A 22,707-nucleotide genomic window follows, 5' to 3' on the forward strand; every position below is an offset into this window, starting at 1 on the left:
TTCCCACTCCCTCTTCTGTACAGAAGCTCCTTTTTCTGGTTGGGAAAGTCTACTGGAACTAAGATTTTAGTACTTCTAGCTTACATCCCAGAGAACTCTGATAATTTGGAATCTGATTTTGCACTTAGTGAGGTTAGCATTTCATAGATGTAAAACATGTTATAATATGATAATATATATACAAGTTATCAGAATGTGTCCATAATTTATTTTAACATATGCATCCGTGTGCTTATATATGTCACGGAGGTATTTTGCTTATGCTAAACCTGGTAAAACATTTTCTAATCCTGAATAACATTATAAACTTACACCTTATTAAGTTATACTTATAAACTTAAGTTTACAATGGTCAGTTCCCATCTCATAATCCTTTACCTGAAGCTAACAGAAAAGAAATATTTATCTCAATCAAGTTTCTTCTACAGGTAACTGTCTTAAGGAAAACTGAAAGGGATATAACTAAATTTGCCCTCAGAATAAATTGTCTTTTTGACACACTCAGAGACAAGACGATATTTGTCCATGGAGCTCCCATTTCACATCCCCTGTGAAGAGCTATAGATCATGCTACTCAGTGTGTAGGTACAACATATTTCCTCCCAAGGCTTACTAACAGTGCCTTGTGCTAGGTCTGGCACAATGAGAAGGAATAAATATCTCGTCCAGTATTTTAAAAGCCAGGTAGAACGACCAGAATTACCTTTGCATCAACCTAACAGAAACAAAAACGATTTTGGAAACACCCATGCAGCTCCCAGACAGAATCCAGGAATGCTTCCATACAATTACCCTGTCAGAGTGGCCTGTAGCTGTTGCCAGGAGCTTTCCTCTCTTCCAGTCCCAAATACACACCGTGTTTTTGGCATCCAGTCCCACGGAAGCCAAACGCTGAGGAGAAACAACAGCAATCCAGTTAACAGGAAATCAACCCCAAATCACTTTGCTGTAGCTCCCAGGATTATGTGCACAAATGGATTTTTCCACATGTGACCTGGGTTTGAACCACATTGCAAAAGCAAAGACATTCACACTCAACATTTACTCACTGGAGAAAGTACTGAAATGTCTCATCTTCTCTAAAAGGTCAGGTTATTGATTTCAGGTTACCAACATTCCAAGTGAATTTCTCACCCTGAAACATCTGAGGTGCTTGTTTCAGGTGCACACGTCTAGCATTTTGATTTAGTGATCTGATAATAAAAGTGAAAGGGAAATAAAAGCTTTCACTATTTCCAACTACTGCTTTGTTCATTATGCTCGTTTGGTTGAGCTTTAGAACCAGAACTGGATGTACTTTTAATAATTGCCTTTTTTATTGCTTAGTGTATCACATCACCAATTAAAATAAATAAAACAATGAACTAATAGCCAAGCTAAATTAAAGGTTTATTGGTCATCAATTAAAAGAACTTAATTTTAATAATTTTCCATCTCAATAATGGAAGAAATAAAAAGAACAGAATAAAATGGAAGCGGCATTCTGGCAGGGAAAAAGCAGAGTGCATCCGTCTGTGACATGCCCAGAAGATCAGCCATTACTGTGGAAGTTGTAGGTCTTTTCCCTTTCCAGTGACTGTCCTAATTTTGTCCACTTCACATGAATTCCATAAAAAAATTGGCTCAAATTTTGAGTAAGCAAATTGTTTAAAATCTGGAAGTGTCTATGATAACACAAAAGGACTGAGCCAGCAAAGAAAACAAGTGTCATTACCACAGACTCCTCTAAAATGCTGTATTAGGAAAAATATTAAATGCAATAAAGCTCTCAATAACTGACTAACAGAGAGGAAATAGCTGTTCATAGAGGAACAGAAGGCCCCAGTTTTCATTCTGCAGCAATAATTCAGAGAGCAGGTGCTCAAGGCCTTTTCATCCCATTCCAGAGTGTAAATACCAAGTGCAGGTCTTCCCTCCTGGGAGAGCTCCTGGGCAGGCTCTGCACTAACTGCAGTAGGTTCACACACCCCCCACTGTCCCAACAGTTACAGGTTTTTCATTTAGAGGAATGAAGTAGGTGTTTTGGGACTTTGGTTTAATAAGAGATGACAACAAGCATTACCCCGATGCAAAACCTGCCTAGTGAATAATGCAGAACTCAACCACTGTCCCACCAGAAAATGAACCAAGCAATGTGGTACTAATGAAAACAACAACAAAACAAAAACCCTCCAAAAAACCCAACTCAACACCCCTCACCACCCCCACCAGAAAAAAACTATTTAAAGACTTATACCACAAGTTCATCCAAGTCCAGTCTCCTTCCACAGGAATAAAAATACAGAGAATTTAAATGAGCTGCTCCTAGAGGAACATAAGGTTTTCACAGGGCAATCTGGAAATGTGCTCAGATATTGGGAGGAACAAGGTTCCCTTGGAGGGTTCACCCTACAGGAAGGGCAGAATTCTGTCAATAGGTTCTGACTCATAACGGAGCTCTGAGGGTGAGTTAAAGAAGTTTATACAGTGGAATAATTAAATAAAATTATGCTTTTTGCAGGAAGTCACAATGTGAAAGGATTTCTGTGCTTTAACATTACTCAAAATGCCAATAGAACTCTGGGTGCTGGAGCTGATCAGCATCAGTGTCACACCACTCCCAGCTGCAAGGCCACTGAGAAACTCCTCTGGCCCAATGGCACTGAGGACACAGAAGAATCACACAGGAGCCCTGCATCCATCAGCAGGCCAACAGTGGGAAATGGAAATCAGACCTCAGCACTGGGAATGGCACCTCTTCCACATGTGCAGACAATGCCTATACATGGCTTCCTAAATGCCTCCCCCCAGGTACTTTGGCAACAACCACGAGGAAGAGTTAGGACCAAGAGAACTTTTTCCATCCAGGGAGTGCAGGACAATCTGCAATTATACTCCCTTGATTTTAGAAAGCAATTTATTTCAATGTTAGAGTTGTAACACTGTACTGGAAAATGAAGTATTGAGATTTGTCTAAACGAGACAGTCTCAAGGAAAGGGGGACTTCACAGACAACATGGAGAACAGAAATATTCAGTTCCCTTGAGACTGCAAAATAGAGCACAGCTACTAACTAGCAAATTTGATAAAAGAACATAAAAGACACACAGGATATTAAAGGCAGCTGGAACCAGTGGATAAAGAGATAATGAGGAACCTGAGGGGGCCTTGTGGCAGTTCTGTAACAAGAAACACCAGTGCATGCCCTGAGAGGTTCAAGGCAAGGTCATATTGCTGGCTCTCAGTGAGAACAACCCCCAGAGACCCCTTCAGACAGCCCTCAGGACCACAAAAGGAGTTCCAGTAAGGGGCAGAGGCACAGAAATTAGTTCTAGGGAAAGTGGTGTATTTCCCATTAGCTGGGAAATATATTGTAATATGTCTGATCAGGAGGGAATAAATGACCTGTTGTAAAGTCTCACTTCACAACACACATTTGATTAGAGAAAAAAATCACTTCTCCAGTTGTATTCAGTGCTGGAGTAAGGAATGGCTGCTTTCTAAAACTTCAAATTGTGTTAGGAAGTTTATTCCTTAGCTGACTTTGGTATCAGCAGGGAAAGCCCTATGGGAAACTAAGAAGTACTTTATATTTTCTTTTAACCTTGGCCTGCTGATGAAGTCTCCTGCCAGCAGAAAAATGATAAGTGCTAAATTTCCTTTTTGGTTGAAACAAACTTTTATTTCTCCTTCTGGAAGGGAATATGACAGAATTCTATTCAGAGAACTACCAGAAGAAAATATCTGCCAAGTAGTTTAGGCACATGATTAAACAATTATTTTTAAATCTACACAGATTTGGAAGATCTGGCATTTTTAATTTTTTCATTAGATGTGTATACATTATGGCAGTACCCTTCCCACTCCATTAAAAATATTTCTAGAAAGCACATAAAAAAGGGCTAATCTGAAATAAGTCAGAGCAGAAATTGAGCTGTGGGGTATTGATAAAATAGTTCAGTATGAGGCATCTGCTTTGTAGGTAATTCTGTGCAGGGGAGATGTTCGTACTTTTAAGCAGAAACTGTAGTTAACTCCTGACTGAAGACATTTTTAATTACAGGCAAAAATGACAGCTCCTCATTAAACATTTGAAGTTTCCTTAATCTGAAATAGAGTAGAAATTGAGCTGTGGGGTATTGATAAAATAGTTCAGTATGAGGCATCTGCTTTGTAGGTAATTCTGTGCAGGGGAGATGTTCGTACTTTTAAGCAGAAACTGTAGTTAACTCCTGACTGAAGACATTTTTAATTACAGGCAAAAATGACAGCTCCTCATTAAACATTTGAAGGAAGTGCAGTTTCCCTCCTGCCAAATGGCAGCTCCTGCTCAGACAGAAAAAGCACAAACTAAAATATGTACTTTTAAATAGCAACACTTCTGCAAGAAATTCAGCTCCCATCAGGGCTGTATTAAACACAGGTAACACAAAATAGGAAATCCACTCCAGTTCTGTTTGTCTCCAGAAAAGGTATTGAAGGTACATAAAATAAAGGAAGCATTCAAGCTCTCCCCTGTGTATTGATGATCTCCATTTATTAGAAACTGTAACAAATCCTGTGCACACTCATGTGCACTCCCCACCCTGTGGAACATGGGGCCAGGGAAGCACTGCAGAACGACTGCGCTGTGTCCGTGTGGGGTCATCTCCAGACTGGCCAGGAGGAATATTTCCCCATAATTCATCCAAAAGGAACAGCTATCCCTGAGTTTCTGGTTCAGCAAAAGTGAATTAACTTGGCTCAAAGAGAGGTGAGGTGGCCTGTTTGAGATCCCTGCACATGGAGCAGCACTTGCACAGGAACATGCAAGAGCTGAGCTGAACCCATGGAGATCCACTCTGGGAATGCAGCAGAGTCACCTGGGCTTTGCCTCTGCTTACTTTTATTTAGGAAGTGGAGAGCTGGCAGAACTAGTAGTGAAAAGAATACAGTTCTTACTGCATCTGTACCATTCCTGGTTATTGCATTTATTTGTGTTTTGGGGCTGAAATACAGATCTTCCCTGGCTTTTAACAGCCTTTGGATATAAAAGAAGGAAAGCTTTGCACTAGGAGGTGCAAGCAGTGTCTGTTTTGCCCTGTGACAGACACCAGCTCCCTTGGGAATGCTGACTAACCAAACCAGAACTGCCAGCAGCTCTGAGCTCCAAATACTCACAGACTTCCTCCCAGGCCCTTTAACTCTGGCTCAGCACAGACAAAGCCAGGAAGAGCAGCAAACAGCCAAGATGCATTATCCATATTCATGTTCTCCAGCAGTGGTCGTTCTCCAGATATAAAAGTGTTCAATGCAAATTTTTATCTCCAGAATAAAATTTCAATTTCTCAAGTGCAATTTCTCAAGCACTTCCAGAAAGGGGATTGTCACTGTTCTACAAGGTCAACTTGAGTTTGCATTTTAATTACAGCAAGCACTCATCAGGGCCTTCATGAAGGCCTCCACCCCTCAAACACCCTCCAGGCTCATGGGTCTTCACTCCAATGAGGTGCTGAAATAGCTTTAAAAAAAAAGTTTAACCACCAGTCTTATGAAGTTAAACATAAGTGGAAAAAAATTAAAAGCATTTATTTGTGAATGAACAATATCTTAAAAAATATTACACCATTAGAAATGTTGTTCTGTTGATCTGAGGGCTTTCTTGTCTGAGGGTTTTGGTATCAGCTAATCTAAGCATTCCTAAAAATACTTTAATAAGTATTGCATCAGGAAACTCGTCAGGACAAAATTGTCACCAATAATGACAAAAAATTGCACAGCCAGATATTTATTTATAAAGCTCTGTGAAATATTTTTCAGATATATGTGAACTTTAGGTCTGTTTGCCTAAAGCTTTTAACACTGCCAGAGAGAAAAAAATCATTATGTTTAGCTGGGAACAGCCCACCATTTAGTTATATTTTAAATTTTGTTTCCAGATATCATCTCGACTAATCATATTGCAGAAAGCCACACTGTGTGTCCTAATGCCATTATTCAATTAAATTGCCAGTGCACCCCAGCCAAGGAGACTCTCCCAGCAGTGAGATTAGTGCAGTTCTTCTGCCAGAAAAGCTGCAGGGTTCTGAGGGCTTTGCCAGGAACTGATTTCTTTGGACAGCAGGTGACAAGTACATGGTGGAGCCATTGCAGTTAGGCCACAGAGAGGCATTTCTGCTCTGGATACCTGTCCAACACCCGATGCCTCCACTTGGATGCCAGGCTGTGATTTCATCCCAAAAGCATCTCCTGAGCAAGAGCTGCGTTTGCAGTCCTCCTGCTGCAATTACAATTATGATACAAAGCAAGGCCTTGAAGAGCAATCACAATTCAACCGTAACAGGAGCCCCATCACTGCAGCCCTGTGGCTGCTGAAACACCAAACGTTCAAGGTGCACCTCTCAGTGAACCAGAAACACAGCGAGTTCAGAGCCCGCAGGAGGAGCTGTACTCACCTGGCCGTCCGAGTCGAAGGCCAGGCAGGCGACTCCGTGCGTGTGCGCATCCTTCAGGACAGACACGGTCTGGACACGGTAGGAATCCCAGATGCAAATGTAGGGATCCTTCCCAACCTGCCCTGTGGCTACCAACGTTTTATCCGGGTGAACTGCGAGGCTGCAAACAACACACTTCAGTTATAGCACGCTTTGGCAATGATCACAGCAGCTGTCTTCACAGCTCAGTCAATTCTGGTATTTACTTAAAATGTTTTGCTGAGACTGACACTGTGAGTGCAGAATACAATTTATCATGTAATAATATTTTAAGTAGAAAAACGAAAAGCACAATCAGAGAATTTTTAAATACTTTTGATTGATAAGCTGATTGAACACAGACTCGGATCTTAGTCTTTCACAGGTTTGTAATGGATGATTTTCTACCAATTATCCTCTTTTGCACATCAGCTCAAATATTCTGAAATATGGACCAGTGGCTGAATAATGATATTGTTCACAATAAGAAATACACACAAGAAATCCTCTCATCTTCAAATGTTTAAACTCAGCAATCTCAGAAGAGATATATGTGAAGTATATTGTTTCACCAGAATCAAACCATACGTCTGTTCACAACCCTCCAGATATTAAAATAAGAATAAAACCTCTCTGGAAAGTCATATGAATACAAAGGCACTTTTACACAGTTACCCAGGAAACAAATTTGAACAGTGGCTGAGTATGTGAGCTACACATGGAAAAACAAAACATCCTATTAATAAACTGGCACTCACCAGGTGCCTGAGGGGAGCTGAATACTTCTGCTATCCCAGGAACAGATAAAACTAATTATTACCAAAAGTTAATCAAAAACCTTAAAGTTTTGTAAACATAGGCATTTCATGGAAAAAGAACAATTGTAGCACAATTTAACTGTTTTATCTTCCCTGCCCATTCCTCCTTCCCTCCCCAGGCTAGAGTTGTACATTATATTGTGTGTCAGCTAATTCACCTCAATTCTACACCTATACAGGCAAGAAAAGGTGACACCACAAACTAAAGGTGTGGTGGCTGTAATTAAGTTAGAACACTTTTCTTCAAGAACCAGAAGGAAAAGATTAATTGGGCTAATCTCCCTCACTGCTAGAGCAGAACTTGCCACCATTTAGCACAGATTGAGCCTCACACACAAGCCTCTTCTTGGGTTAAGAGCACGAACACATTTCCTAAACATTAACATGTCTGTACTGAATGTCTCTGGTATTTGTTTTATCCTTTTTGATGCATGAAGTCAGCCAGTGGGGGAACTAAAATTAGGCAATAATATCAATTTTTGGCACCTAAATTAGCAGTCTGATTTCCCAGCCCCGCTGAGGACATTCATCTCCTGCCACCAGCCTTTCCAATGTACTCCCCCTGCCCACGTTCAGTCTGGCTGTTAGATAACCAAGGGCTTATTTTTGGCAGGCAGAGCAGTGGGTTAGAGGAAGGAAATCAAGCCAAATTTCAAGAACAACGTTGGTGACTGTTTATTACCTACATAGGACTTATATGTTTGATATGTGTTGAACTATAAAAAAACCTCTGTTACAGAGGTCACATGCTGTCTTCAGGGTGTAAGATTTCCATGCCCTCCTCTGCCTCCTTAAATGGGTATCAACTTCACTGACTGTGTTTTGAACTGGAAAAGTGCCTTTTCTAAGCAAACATCCCATAACTGGACCATTTGCAATGAAACAACATCAGTATTGGCACCACTGGAAGACACTGGAACACTGTTATGTTATATTATACCGAAATACAATTAGAAGAGACAAGGCATTCAAACAACAGGAATTTATGGTATAGAAAACACATTATTACACAATTAATTCCTATTCCTTCTACAGGGAGGACAAGATGTAAGTAGGGTGGGGAGAAGAAATTGCCCACAAAAACTTATCTCTGTTTCCCAGGTTTGAGGGAAAAGGACATGAGCTCCCTCTTGCTAAGGAGCTGGGATGCAAACAAGGGATCAAAGCAGCAGCAGGTGCTGCCGGTGCTGCCCACTGGCCCTGGCAGCCGCTTCCCCACACAACAAGAACTTCTCTCTGTGGCAGCAGCAACAGGAGCAGCTGCACACACGGGGAAAGAGGCAGAGATCAACTGCTGTGGGAGTGCCCATTCCCTTCCTTCCAGGGAAGGCAAAGAAAGCAACGGGATTCCTGGCTAAATGCACTTGTGTAAGTTCCAAAGCACTCTGACATAGCTGTAAACGCCTCTTTAATCCAAGTGCCTCCAATGGCACTTCTACACAAACAATCCATTCAGGATGAACCAATAAAGCTCAGGCAATATTTTAACATTATACCTCATTAATAAAAAGGTCTATTAGGAAGATCCTTCAGGGAACATTTCCTTTTCCTTCCCTTCAAAAATCAACAAGCCTGAATCTAAGCATCCAAGGCTGGAACAGTGTTAATTTAGGATAATTAAAGATGCCAGACACGTGTTCCAGCAGGGTCTGATGAAATGCTCTATAAAAGTCATTAGTGGATCCATCTGGTCTGGGGGCCTTGCCAGATGGGAAACTCATACTACCTCCACAATTTCTGTTGCAATAATATCCTGCTCCAAGATTATTTTTTAATAACACATTAGAAATCCAATGGACTAAAAGTATTTGTTTCTTGTCTAAATTGTATTTCTGTCTATATTGCTTTTCTGTAACAGGTTCCATACACTTGTAAACAGAGTAGGGATCTGAAGTTCCAAGATAGAGCTGAGTAGAAAAGTTTAGATGTGGCTCAAGCCTCAAAAGGAGTTACAGAGAAGACAGAGGTGCTCTTTTGACATGGATGCACAGGGAGAGAACAAAGGTAAGAGAGACCTGCTGCTTTGTGGGAAACGTTGTCTGGGTACAAGGAAAACATTTCCCACTAAAAAACCTAAAGATCAGGATAGTTGCTTAGAGAACGGGTAGAATTCCCCCACTGGAAACAGTGCAAGACTTAATTGGCTTGACAGGACCCCCAAATAACCACATCTAAGGCTGTGCTCTCAAGGGAAAGTTGGAATGGGTGATCTCTGGAGGCCACTTCAAAATCAGAGCTTTCTATGGCTCCAAATACTGAAATACATCAAGAAAGTCTCAAGTAATAAAAGTAAAAATGCATTTTGTCTCACAGCAGTTAACTTGCATTAGATAATTGCTGCAAAAAGTAAGCACTTGTGTTATCTTTAATAAAGGCATACAGAATTGAGGGAGACCTTGAAATGGGAGTATCAGATGTGAGACAGGTTAAATCTCACTACTCTATCACCGCACTACCCTATTTAAATCTATTTATTTAAATCAATCACCACACTACCCTATTTACCAGATAGGCAAAACACCTTTTTGCTGCAGTAATCAAAACCTGAACATTTGCTTTTGTAGTTTTGGCGCATAATTTATAATTTCTATTTCAAATGCCATATTAATTTGAATATTTCTATAATCATCCTATCAACGATTCATTGTTCACACAAACCAAAGCTGGTTTCCAGAACATCCCACCTGACAAAAAAGAAACTGTTCTTTGAAAAGGAAGCAAACACCTGCAATTCTGAATGAAATCACTCTCAGGTGGACTGTCACCAGCTCTTGACAATATAATTCCTCCCAAGTGCTGGGATGTTTTGCAATTTAAAGCAGTATGTAAATTTGATGCTAATCTAAAATAACTTCAGATAGTTAGACACTGATCAATTAATCTCTACTTCAAATCCATCCAGTTTTAAATTTGGAATAACATTTCCTGTTTAGACAAACCTTTACAGAATTCTACAGTTTCCCAGAACTAGTGCTAGATCATTTTAATAGAGACTTGGGGAGAGGCAGATACTGTCTGTATTCTATCAACTCTCTTCAGTAAGTCTTTTCACAATGAAAGAGTTGATGCTTCTTGTTAAAAACCATCCACAAACCCCACAGTTTAGCAGAACAGAGAACACACCAAGTCCTTCTTCAGAATTTAGGTCAAACTTGTGAAGTACTCAGGGCACAGACTCTGCTACACTTGAACAATGGATATATTAGACAACAACAATTTTTCTTCCTCTGTAACAGTATCTCTGAAGAAACAATATTTCCAAGAAGCTCCAAGTGCATCCCAAAATAGCCACAATGTGCCAGCAGGTATGTCCCCTTTGTTGCCTCCTCCTGCTCCTGGCAGGACACTTCCAGGCTCCTGGCAGGCCAGCAGCACATGGGAACACCAGGGAGCTTCTGCATTTTACTGCTCACACAGCACTAAGGACAGAGCTGTCCTCACATGGCAGCAAAGAACACAAACACTCACTCAGCAATTCCTCATTTCACAGAGCAAAAGGAGTTTCTTTCCTCAGTTGTGGGGTCAAAAGGGAACTCACTGTACAGACAGAGCTATTTTAGCAGCAAAATAAGGCAGGATGCAGCCTGATCCCTATTTCTGAATACAACACAAAACATCATCAAGCCCTTTTGAAAGGATTAATGGAACAAAGACCAGCAGTAAATGGAAGCAAATGCAGGGTGCTTCAGGAGCAAAGGAATATCAGAAAAGGAAGAGGAGCCAGAAAAAGGGAAGAGGAAAAAGGCCACAACAAAACAACCTGCACAAACCCCTCCAGATCTGTAAAAATTGAGAGAACATTGAGCAGAAAACTGCTGGAATCTGACAGGTTAATCTTACATCTAATCTCCTCCCAAATGAGTTCTGAAACACTAACACCACAACCACGTTTTGAGAAAATCCAGCTCTTAATAACACAGGAGATTGTGCACGAGCAACAATCACAGCTCCCAACATTTGCCCCCTCCAGCACAAGCCTGAGACCTGCAGAGCTGGCAGGCAGATCACACACCACAATAACCAATTTTATTTGGCATGTACCATAGGGCAGGTGAGGGAGGCTTTGGGAGGGCACTGCAGGCATGTGGAAAAAATGGGAGAACAAAGAGAACAGATCTGTCAGCCCTGAGACTCAGAGACCCTCTGTGTGCACATATTTGCATGTATAATACAGCTGATACACTCACTCATACAAGTGAATTGCTTTTTTTACACATCTGAACATATAGCTCTAATGATACTTTTAAATATCCTAAATATTGCCACATGCTTCCTGCAAACAACTCAAGCACAGAGCATATTTATCCTGACAAAATAAAAACATAAATGCTGATAAAAATACTGCAATGGCAACATTTTAATTTACTGGCTTGATTGCTACATAGCAATATCTTGTTTATATATATATATGTATCAGAGAACAGTATATGTGTACAGAATTATGGGCTTTTTAAAAATAATTTAGGCATTTTTTAGGTCCAGGCTCTTACTATCTGCTGGTTTTCCCCTCCATGCTGTCTGTGTAGGAAGATGAGTGACGCAGACACAGGTTCTAGCATTTACTCATCACTCTGCATCTGCCCCCTACTTCCAAGAAGCCAGGCTGCCTGAGCCACAATTCCAGTGGCCTGTCCCAGCCAGCTCCCATCTGCTCCTCTGAGGAGGCAAACAGCCCCAGACCAAATGAAGTCAGACTTCAGAGTGGCTGCAATCACTGTCTTGGGCTGGGCCACTAACCAAGCCCAAACTGAACAACTTATGAAGTGGATGTGCAGCTCAAAGGTCCTGGAAACACACACATGAACAGCTGCTGTTCAGCTCAAGCACACTTAGAATGCCCTGGGAATCCTAGGAGCATCTTGACAGGGGTTTTATTTCTAACTGTTTTCCAGGACTCGCCTGAGGTACAATGGTGACAGAAGCACACAAAAGTTATAACCATTCCTGCCACTCTTTATCCTTGGAAAAGTCCTGCTGACCTGCTCCTTGTGCCAGTGTTTGTTATTCAAGCCCATGGAGTTATTCCACCACATGGCAATAAGGTTTGTTCAGCTGCCCAAGGCTTATCAGAACTCCTGCATGATCAGGTCCCAAAGGCCTGAGCATGGAGCACATCGAATTTCTCACAGCACCATGGAGCTACAGAGGGATCAGTCAGGCCAGATTTAAAAAGTAAATGGCTTTTGAACACATGATTAAAATTTCCCCAATAACAGAAGGTGAAAGATGCAAAAGAAAAAAAAAACTGTTAAAATGTAATGCTTGGAGCAAAAGCATTCTACACTTTAATTAAAGACCAGCTCTGATTTACACTCACATGCATCCATACACAGAGAAATATTGGGCAGATTCCCAAATGAAAAGGGAATAGCAGCACAACATGGTCCTGCAGCACTGAGGCTCCTCCTCACACATGGCTGAAGTTCTCTAATGATTTATTTCCTTGGATAACTCATGGATATTTTGCAACTCTTGAGCTTCTCTCAGTGAAAAGCAATCCTAGGAGATTTTATCCAAAGCCCACATTATGACACTGAAAACTAAGCAACAACAACTGTTGATGTCCTCATGAATTGTGGGTTTTAGGTAACAACTGACTGGAGAAAATACCCAGTATTTCTTATGATCCATGCCACCCCATAGAACCCTGCTGTGTAACTCTGGAATTCAACCACAATATTCCAGTTTTCCCATGCATGCTCAGAGCTGCCATTTGAGTCTAATGATATTTGCCTTCATGATGATGAACCAAACACTTGTTTTGATGGCCAAAGCAGTTGCAAGTAAATACCCAAAACAGATATACATGACACCCTTCTCTATATAAACATTGTCATTTGATGCAATCAGTAAAATGGACCTGAAACTATCATTTGGTAAAGAAAAGTCTGCTAGAATTGGAGACTAAAAAGAGAGGGTTGGGAAAGAGCAATAACTGTACTTGGTTCAGCATTGTATTTGTCCCTACCCTATTCTATGCTTATGATACTTTATAGACAATGCAACACATTCTGCAATAAAATACACAATAAAGCAGCAAGTAGATATTGGCCTATGATGCTGAGATAAAAACACCAACTTAAATGCTATCAGTGATTTCTCAATACATGGAAAGCTAATGAAACACTGCTGTAAATCCAGTGCTGCTCAACAGGAACCAGCAAAACTGTGTTCATCTGATGTAAGGAATCTGAAGGCCAGTTTGCTTGAAAATATAAAATTCATACATCAGATAAAGCCTGGAAGTGAAGAAATCAGTCACGTGTTGGAGCTTCCTTAATTTCCTGTGTTCACCTTATTCCAGCCTGACAGTGGAAACAGCAGAACCAAATGCAGCCCAAAGCAGAACACAAACCATGTACAGCTGCTGGCAACCAAACCCTTCATTTCTCCTTTTTCATCACACCCGAGGGCTGAAGCAACTGAATGGCCTGAATGTCGCTGTGCCTCTCCCACAAAGGCAGGGATGTGACACCACTCAGGCAAAGATCAAGCTGACAGCTCTACAACTGGTGGTCACAGCGAACAGGAAATCTGAGCACTAATTAACTGCCCACATGCACTAATTAATTAACTGCCCGCAGCATGGCCATTGGTGCAGATGGCCCCCCGTGCTTGGCAGCACAGCAGGAGCTATTCCCAGTGGGGGATTCTCCTGTTGCCTCCAGAGGCTGACTCAGGCACAACTGCTTTGGCATTTCCTCGATCTACTCTGCTTTTTGTATAGCCAACAGTCAGCACTGAATATGGGTATAACTATGCAGATCACAGTCTGAATCAAAACATTTGCAGCTAAAAAAGAAGAGAGGGAAAACGGGAAGAAAATTTTGGAAACAGGACAGACAAAAGACAGAGCTGACAAAAAGAGGAATCATGGGGGAGCTGCAAAATGAATAGAGAAGATGTGATAAAAATAACCAAAAAGCCCAGAGAACAGCCAAGGAGAAATAGGAAATACTGCAGAGAACAAGGGAAAAACCCAGCCATTGTCACAACTTGCCTGGATCACTCCCACTTTCATTTTTAGTTTAAAAGATTTCATTTCATCCTCTTGAAAATCCCCAGGTATACTCACATCTTGGAGAAATTGTGTGGTCTAACAAAACTCCCAGGGTGTTGCTAAAAAATTCACACAGGGATAATAATACTGTTTGCATAGGTTTGTCCTCACCTGATTATCAGAAATAAGGATTTTAAGCCTAGGGAAATTGTTCCTTTTTCAAGGGCAGCAAACACACAGCTGCATCCTATTTGAGCCTTCTTCTCATGGCTGTCCTGCCCTGCAACATTTAAAGTTTAGGCACTTGAATGGCAAGGAGAAGAGGAAAGGGTTTGATTCCATAATGTATCAAACCAACACACACTGAGCTGCATTTCACAGGTCAGAAGCAGATAATCCTTTGTATACTGAATGTCTACAGGGATGATAAATGTAGCAATATTAGATATGGCTGGTAAAAAATGTTCATTTTCAGACCCCTCAGACTAGTGGGAGCTTTCAGTGCTACTAAGAAAGCTTTTTTCTTGTGATTTCACAGGAATGCAAACCCAAGACCAACAACAGTTCTCAGAGAAAATATCTTCCTGTTTTAGAAGTTGAAAAGCAGCAGAAACAGGAAAGAAACAGAAAGTTCTTATATGATCACATGGAAGTCCTGCTCTCTGTTTGGCCATGCTGAAGTGAACAACAAACATCAGCTGGGGCAGAACCACTGCAGAGCAAACAGGAGCCATATGTAACATCAGAATGGGTTTGTTCCCTGAACTTCCAGTCACAATGGATCAGCAGTGGAGTCATGAGTTATCAGGTCTATGAACGCTCTTGCCAGGCTTCTGAAGTTCTGCTTCACCAGTTAATTATACAGAACACAAATACAAACACTACTCCTAAAAATTCAAACACTGTTTATAACAAGTACTTATTATAAATCCATTTTCCTTTTTTCTAACAATTCAGACAAGAAAGGTTTCTCTACAATTATCCAGAAAACAGTTTTATTTTTCTGAGAAGGGCACTTACTAAAATAAGTGTGACTTTTGTTACCTTGCTTTACATTGTATGACACAGCCTAAATATTCTAAGTATCAAGTGTCTCTTTTGTGTGAGCCAGATTAAACTAAACCTCTGTTAAACTTCTCAGATAAGAGAATTTACCTGGTTTCCCACAGCCTATTCTAGCTGCAAGACCTTACCCAGCTATAGCTTATTATTAAACAAAAAGCAGCTAGGCATCATTGCTTTTAGAGCAAACATACAGAACAATTAAAGATCAAAACCAACACCTTGATTTCACCATACTCTGCTGTCCTGCTGATGACAGAGTTATGCAGCACCATGGCAAAACCAACAAATGATTCACCAACAGCATACAAACACTCTGCACATAAACCCCAGGAAGACAAACAGGAAAACACCACAGCAACACACTCAGAATTTAATGCTGATTAGAGTTTCTCACTGCTTCCCTTCTAACCTTCCCTCCTTTCCACCACAGGCTGTGTCACCTTGGCTCTTTGGTTGTTTTAAAAAAACCTAAAAAAAGTCACAGAAGCACTCACCAAGGCTCCGGAGCAGCTTTGGGAAGGGCAGTTTTACAACCGAACCCTCCCCACTCCAGCTGGCCCCGGGTTGTTACAAATGAGGGCCCGGCAAGCCCAGCTGCAAGGACTTTCATTGCTCGGGCTAGCTCTGTTACTCCCAAATTGTGCTGATTAAATTCAGGTGAAACACTCACCTGAGAACAATCTGTGCTTAACAGGTGGCAGACAACAGGAAATTCCACAGGACAGAGCTGCTTTTTATCAGAACAAAAGCAGACTCAAGTTCACATCAATTTGATACCACAAAATTCATTCTCCAGCCGAGGTCTTTTTCCCAGGGGAATCTGATGTCTAAGACAGGGATGTTACGCTAAACGTCTCGCAGATCTGGGGTGTTTGCTTGGCTGAGTGGAGGTTTCTAAATGTCTACAGAAAGGAAGCTCATTTTGAAGCTTTTTACTGAAAGAAAATCCTTATTAGTCACAAGTAAGCAAAGGACACACATTTAATGGGAGCTTGGCTCATGGCGCTGCCTGCAGACATTTGAAATGTGTCCAAAACTCAGCTGCTCACACTGAAGGATGATGTGAATTTGCTCCACTTGTGAAAATACACCTAAATACTCTCAACTCAAATGTCTTAAAAAAGTCACCATCAAGACACACTTTCCTTCACTCAGCACATACAAATATTGCTGAGTTTATCTTTACAGAAATTACTAAAATAGCAGGAAACTGTTATTTTGTGTAAAATCCCAAAAGTGTGCGAGTTAAATAAGCTGCACCTGTACCTAGTGGAAGGCAAAAATTCACCTTGGTCATATTTAGAAGTTAATTGCATACAGAAATTATAATCAGGAAAAAGGTTTATTTTAATTTTTTTGTGTTTCTTGGTTCATTGATTATTGTTATGTGAAAAACAATAGTTCTAGGATGCTTAATTGTCAAATCAGCTTTGTATAGTCACTTAAAAATGTTTTAATTATTGCACTTTTAATTTCTTTTTAACACTTAGGATCTTCCTGTGATGTTGTTGAATATTTCCTCTAATTCATGTATTGCCATGTTTTGTAAGTATTTTATCTGCTTTTATTTTAAAAATATATTAAGCTAAGGAGAAAATAAGGGAATGACTTTATTAGGTACTTAGAAAATAAAGTTCACCCCAGTCTGGAGTGCCATACAAAAGCAGGCTGCCTGAGCAGTTAGAAAATCCATTTTATTATTCCATCAATCCACTGTCTAATGAAGTAAAAGAAAGAAGCAGCTTCAAATGTAAACATTAATAATAATTTCACACGCCAAAGTAAAATATTCCTTTGCCTCCTGGAATCTCACAAAGGCTGTGCAAGCTCTAGATATGTATTTTTTCAGACTCATGTGGATATGAGCAGCGCTTTCAGATGAGAAGCTGTAATTCATCAGGGCTAGAAAATCAAATTACTTCTTAGACTTCTACAATAGAAAATGTTACTCTGGAGAGTCCAAACAGCAGCAGTTAATACCAACATGCCAAGTGCATCAGACATCCCCTGTCTCTGCTGCAGCTACTGAAGTAAAATAAATCAAAATGCTCTTTTCCCCATAGTTGTTGCACAATCATAATATTTTAAGTGCATATTAAAATGTAGGATTTGGACACAATAAATTCAGCTAACTCAAGTTACTGCCCAGGGTCTGTGGGACACGCCCCAGAGTAATGTTATTAGAATTTTGTACTGCAAACCAGCTCCTGAGCTGATTTGGGGATTCAGATCTTTTGTTGTGCTCCCAATATAGGCAAACAGATCAAATGGGAAGCAGAATTAATTTAGGTACGGGTGCATTGGAGGAATTCCCAGATTTGTCATAGAAGAAAGAATAAAACTGAGGAGAGTTTCATGCCAGTAGTACCTAAATTTGCTGGTTTAAATTATCTATGTTACAGTCTGCAGTACTGATACACTTGCAGCTCAGCTGAAATTACAGCTGTCAGTATTTTCTGATCAGATTTGTATTTCTGAAAGCAAAAGATTAATAGAGATGACTGGGACACATTATCCTCATTCTGCTCTCTCTTGCAAAAATATCAGACGAGTTGAGAAACAACCAGAATTTTAATGCATGTTAATTTGAGCAATGCATTTTGCATACATTTGCTTTTATTTTTGTATTCTGCAGGCAGCTGGAATAAGTAAAAAAAGATCTGTAATCATCTCAGAATTAGAAAAAAAAAATTGAAAGCCAAAGCTTTATTCTATATTCATCATTTAAATATTAAAATAGTAAGATTATATACTTTGGCTTTCATGATCTTATAACAAAGCCAAAAACATATCTAGAAGTGTTTTCACTTTTACTTTGGAAATGAGATTCATAATGTGACTGGAATACACCTTAAAAATATTGTTTTGTTTAACATGGTATTAGAGAATAGTAACTTTTTCATTTATTTAGAAAATTACTGAAATGATTGCACTTCTGTGTAATAATATTCAAGTTATCTTATTTGGTTGAAATGGGATTTTTAACTTTTTCTAATCTATCCAGACCAGGTCCAACAGGATGTCACCCCTTATCAGTATTTTACAACCTCCAGGTACAGTTCAAAAATCCCCCATAAAACCTGGAGACTGGCATGTGTTTTCTAACACTTCCTCTTTTAAACCTCCTTCACTTGGAGATGTAGGTTTAGGAAGAGGAGCCTCTGTAGGTTTTCATTTAATGCCTTTTCATGTAATACCCACATTTGAGTCCCAGCTCTTCCCAGGCAGGTGGAAATAGCTTGTTCCATGGAGAGTTGGTCTCTCTTAGGTTTCAGGTGAGTGTTTTGGGAACAATCCAGCCCCTTCTTCAGAACAAACTCCTCCACTGGTGAATTTAATTGCCCTCAGCCACTCAGGGAAAGAGCCACAACATAAATATGGATTTTCATGCAGAAGGGTGAGAATGGAACAAGCAAACAAACAAAAAAGGATGCAAGAACAGAATGAAGAGGAAATAAGACAGCAAAGAAACCTCCCATATATTATTGCAAGAATGTCTCAGAGTTAGAGAGACTGAGGCAGCCTTTAGGGGGGTGACTGTGGGGTCATGATGAAGAGCAGATTCCAGCAGCTGAGTGGGAGTTTAATTGATAACTCTGAAGTCATCTCCCTGAAGGCTGGTGAGAAGCACTCATCTTTATTCACTCTGTCAGCTGGGCCTTCTTGTTACAACAATGTAAGAAATAGAAATAAAATTAATTCGAGAAAAAAAGGAAAAAATATTCAGTCAAACAAAGCATAACCTAAAATATAAATGAGGATTCTAATTAAGAAAAATAATTTATGTTCAGAATGTGTGAGATGCTGCCAAATTTTTCTTGAACCAAATTCCTCAGGGCTTTTGCTTGTTTCTGAAAGAGCTGTCAAAACCACATGCTTACATTTTCAAGGTAAGATAGGTGGAATGTGTTGCATGCTGTATGAACAACCAAGTCTGGGGAGCCCCATGTCCATAATAATCCAAGAATGAAACAGGAGACCAACCTACTGGAGCTGTCACTCCATTGGAACTTTCCCCTTTGGAGGGTGGATGCCAGAGGTACCAATAAAGCAGTTCTAAGAGGGAGCCAGGAGAAAAACTGAAATCCAATGTGTTAGAAACAGTATGCTAACATTCCCACAGGAATAACCAGTGCAGGACATAACTGAAAACGACATTTGAAATGCCACGGTCTGTCTTCAGAAGAGAGAAATGAAGAGCTAAAAATCCCCGGGACCTCCTGAGCAGAATGCAATGTCTGATGCCCTAAATTCATGCTGACATACAGTGAAACTCTTCTGTTTTAACATATTTGGGCATGGTGTCCTAAAGGCACAGCCCAAGCCCCAGAGAACAAACCATGATTGTGGCAATTGCTTTTTTTGGTGATTCGCATCTTTTTTTTCTTTTTAAAATTTCTGTCACATACTAGAGGGAAAAACCCCTCCTGTCACCATGCAAGAAATTTTTTTTTTTACTGGAAACATTTCCTAGGAGCCTAAATTTCTGCCAGCACTCAGAAAAAGCTTAGATTAGATGTGCCAATACTGAACAATTCTACGTAGTCCCAACTGCTTAACAAGTCCAGGATTAAGAGCAGTCCATTCATAAATGGAATTAAGGGACATCAGTCCCCAGTGCTTCCTCCAGCACAAAGAGGGAAGTGAAAGGGGTAATTGTGTGATGATATTTAGTCAACAATTTATTTGAAGGCCAAAAATATCAAATTTTTATATTTATGCATTAATATAATACTGCATAATTATATATGTACACATATATATACACACATACTATTTATATGTATTTATGTGTGTACATAAGTTTAAAAACTCAGAACACAATCCAGAAATTGGACTGATAGCAGCCTGTGACAGCTGCAGCAGATGTGCAGTTTTGAGGGGCTCAGGCTGACAAAATTGTTATATCTATAGGGAGGAAGAAAACAGAAAAAAAAATGTGGGCAGTGCACTGTCATCCTGTATAAAGTAACTCCTACCAAACTAAATGACAAGGTAAAAGAACATTTACCCCTAAGCAGTGGGGAGTCCCACAGATTGGAAATGAAAAATAACAGATACCATGGGGAAAATGTGAAATGCAAGACACATTCAAGTAACTATTTAATACAGCAAGAAACAGGGCATTCTGGAAAGCTGATTTATTTAACAGCAGTGCATTCATACCTCATTTAGTCTGTCCTCAGTTGAAACACGAAGTACATGGTTATTCCTAATTTAAATTCTCTTATGACCCTTCACCTGGCCCAACAGGCAACGAAAATACAATTGTGAAGTTATGCTGATGTAGACACAAGTGCCAAAATATTCCTTGCTCAGACAAATGCATGCTGCTTCTCAGCTCCCTTACAGGAAAATCATGTTTTATCTCACGTAAGGCCACCTCTCAGAGAACAAGACTCTGTTCAGATTTACAATATTCTTAAAATAGGCCTTTACAAAAATAAATAGCTGTCACCCATCTCCCATGCAGATCTGAGATCTCCTCACATGCCTAGTCACACTCGTGTATCCACTAGGCTCTGGAAAGTAAAGATCCACACCCTGGTTCCCATCAAAGCACTCAAACAAGCCCTGGAAATTCAAGTATTTTCTAGAAATTTTAGACATGGAAGATCAGTTTACTTCCAAGCTTCTAAAAGGATCCATCTGTGTAACAGAGCAATTCATATGTTCGCTCATAAGGCAGTGCCCACGGAGTCATCACCATGGCTGGAAAGCAAAATTATGTCTGTGGTAACTCCACAGAAAAGGAAGAGAAATAGCAAAAAAAGTGAGGACACAGTCTGGGAATTTAGCAAGTTCTCTGAATCAGATAACTTCCATTCTGTGCTGGCTACAAAATGGATAGCTGGGGAAAAACATGAAGGGAAAAGGTTCAGAACCTCTATTTAGTGTTATTTTAGGCAACAAACTGGGCAGAGGTTTGAGGAAAGCTGCCCTTGCACGTGGAAAAAGCTCAGGTCCTGAGCCTTGAGGTCTCAAGGAGCACCACAGCCAGACAATGGAAAGAAACCACACAAATACCTGACACGTTGTTCAAAGCCCACGAGCCACATCCAAATCCACCTCAACAGGAACTCGTCACGTTTATGGGACTGCTTTACAGTCAAAATGAACCCTTATCAAATGTGAGTACAGCAAGTTTCAAATAGAAAGTTATGCCATGCTGTTAAATCAATGTTTTCCATAAGTAAAACTTTAAGTGTTAAATTTCCAAAGAAGCAGAGTGTCACTGGAAGTGCTCACCAACCTTCCTGTTCCACTGAAAGATTCATCAGGCATTTTGAAAAGATGCTCACAAACCACTTTATCTGTCCTTCCACAGAACTAGCTGCACTAGGCACCCTCAAAATATAAGACTTATATAAGAATATAAGAATATAAGAATATTACTCAAAACATGTCCTTTATTGCAATTTAAGATTATTAATTATCCAACCAGTTATTAATTTTACCTGTGTTTTAATGGATGTGCAGCCAGTCACAGATACAAACAGAAGAGAGCAGGTGTGAAGTTATGACACCACCAAAATCCATGACATACTGTATTGAAGGTAGATTATCATGATCCAAAGAATGCCTTTTAAACTTCTGTTTTGTGAGACTAATACCAGGAGTTATATAAACAAACATGGAATTGTGCATTTCTGTGTTTTTATGTAAGCACTGTGACTCATTTTCTTGCCTATCACTATTATTTCTCTTTTTCTCTTGGTTTCTTAGCCAACTCTTCAGAGCAGAGGCTGGGAACCTGGAGTGTGCTTTCAGTGAAACCTCGGAGAGCTGGGCTCATCAGAGCCCTTTTTGCTGCATTTTAGGCTCGGTGCTGCAGTGGAGGCTGAAGAGTTTTGTGCCATTATGTAACTGCCTGGCAGCATGTAGCTTCAGGCAGTTATAATCTGGTTTACTGCTTGTCATTTGCTAATACTTGGGGTTTTTCTCTAGCTTATGGTATCAGGGATGTTACAGGGGGGTTTGCCTTCCCCTTCCCAGCAGGAGAGAGAGCAGGCTTCAGCCACAGCTGCCAGGCTCGTGTGGAGAGTACAGCACATCTCCCTGCTCATCGCATGCCCTGTGCTTCCTTCAGCACACGGAGCGGTGCCCCCTGCCCCGGCACACGGCGGGTGGGCTCTGCCGATGGCTCCGATGGCGCTGGAGGCTGGGGCTGAGCAGGACCTTGGAGCACAAGCCCAGGGTAAGATGCGGGTGGTGCCGTTCCAATAAAATCTGCTAATCGAGTGCATTCAGCGGGGCTGGGCAGACTTCCAGATTTAACCACACCGTGGCAGACTGCCAGCAGTGGGAAATAGCAACACACTTGGTGGTGTGCGGGGACAGGGAAACAGGTCCCTCATCGCTCACTGAAGATCCTAAATTCTTTCAGAGCATT

General features: G+C 40.5%; 1 protein-coding gene across 2 annotated transcripts in view; it reads right to left on the reverse strand.

Annotated features, from left to right (window-relative positions):
* EML6 (EMAP like 6) overlaps positions 1-22,707 on the reverse strand; it is an 87,190-nt gene that overhangs the window by 56,237 nt on the left and 8,246 nt on the right. For both annotated transcript variants that reach the window (XM_041417246.1, XM_041417247.1), the window contains exons 2-3: positions 6,414-6,573; positions 793-891 (exon numbers count right to left, since the gene is read on the reverse strand). In XM_041417246.1, the coding sequence (XP_041273180.1) occupies positions 793-891; positions 6,414-6,573 (259 nt within the window). The remainder of the gene's footprint in view (positions 1-792; positions 892-6,413; positions 6,574-22,707) is intronic.

This window comes from Onychostruthus taczanowskii, unplaced genomic scaffold, assembly GCF_017590055.1.
Source record: "Onychostruthus taczanowskii isolate IOZ18803 unplaced genomic scaffold, ASM1759005v1 scaffold55, whole genome shotgun sequence".
In the NCBI taxonomy this organism is placed as follows: Eukaryota; Metazoa; Chordata; class Aves; order Passeriformes; family Passeridae; genus Onychostruthus; species Onychostruthus taczanowskii.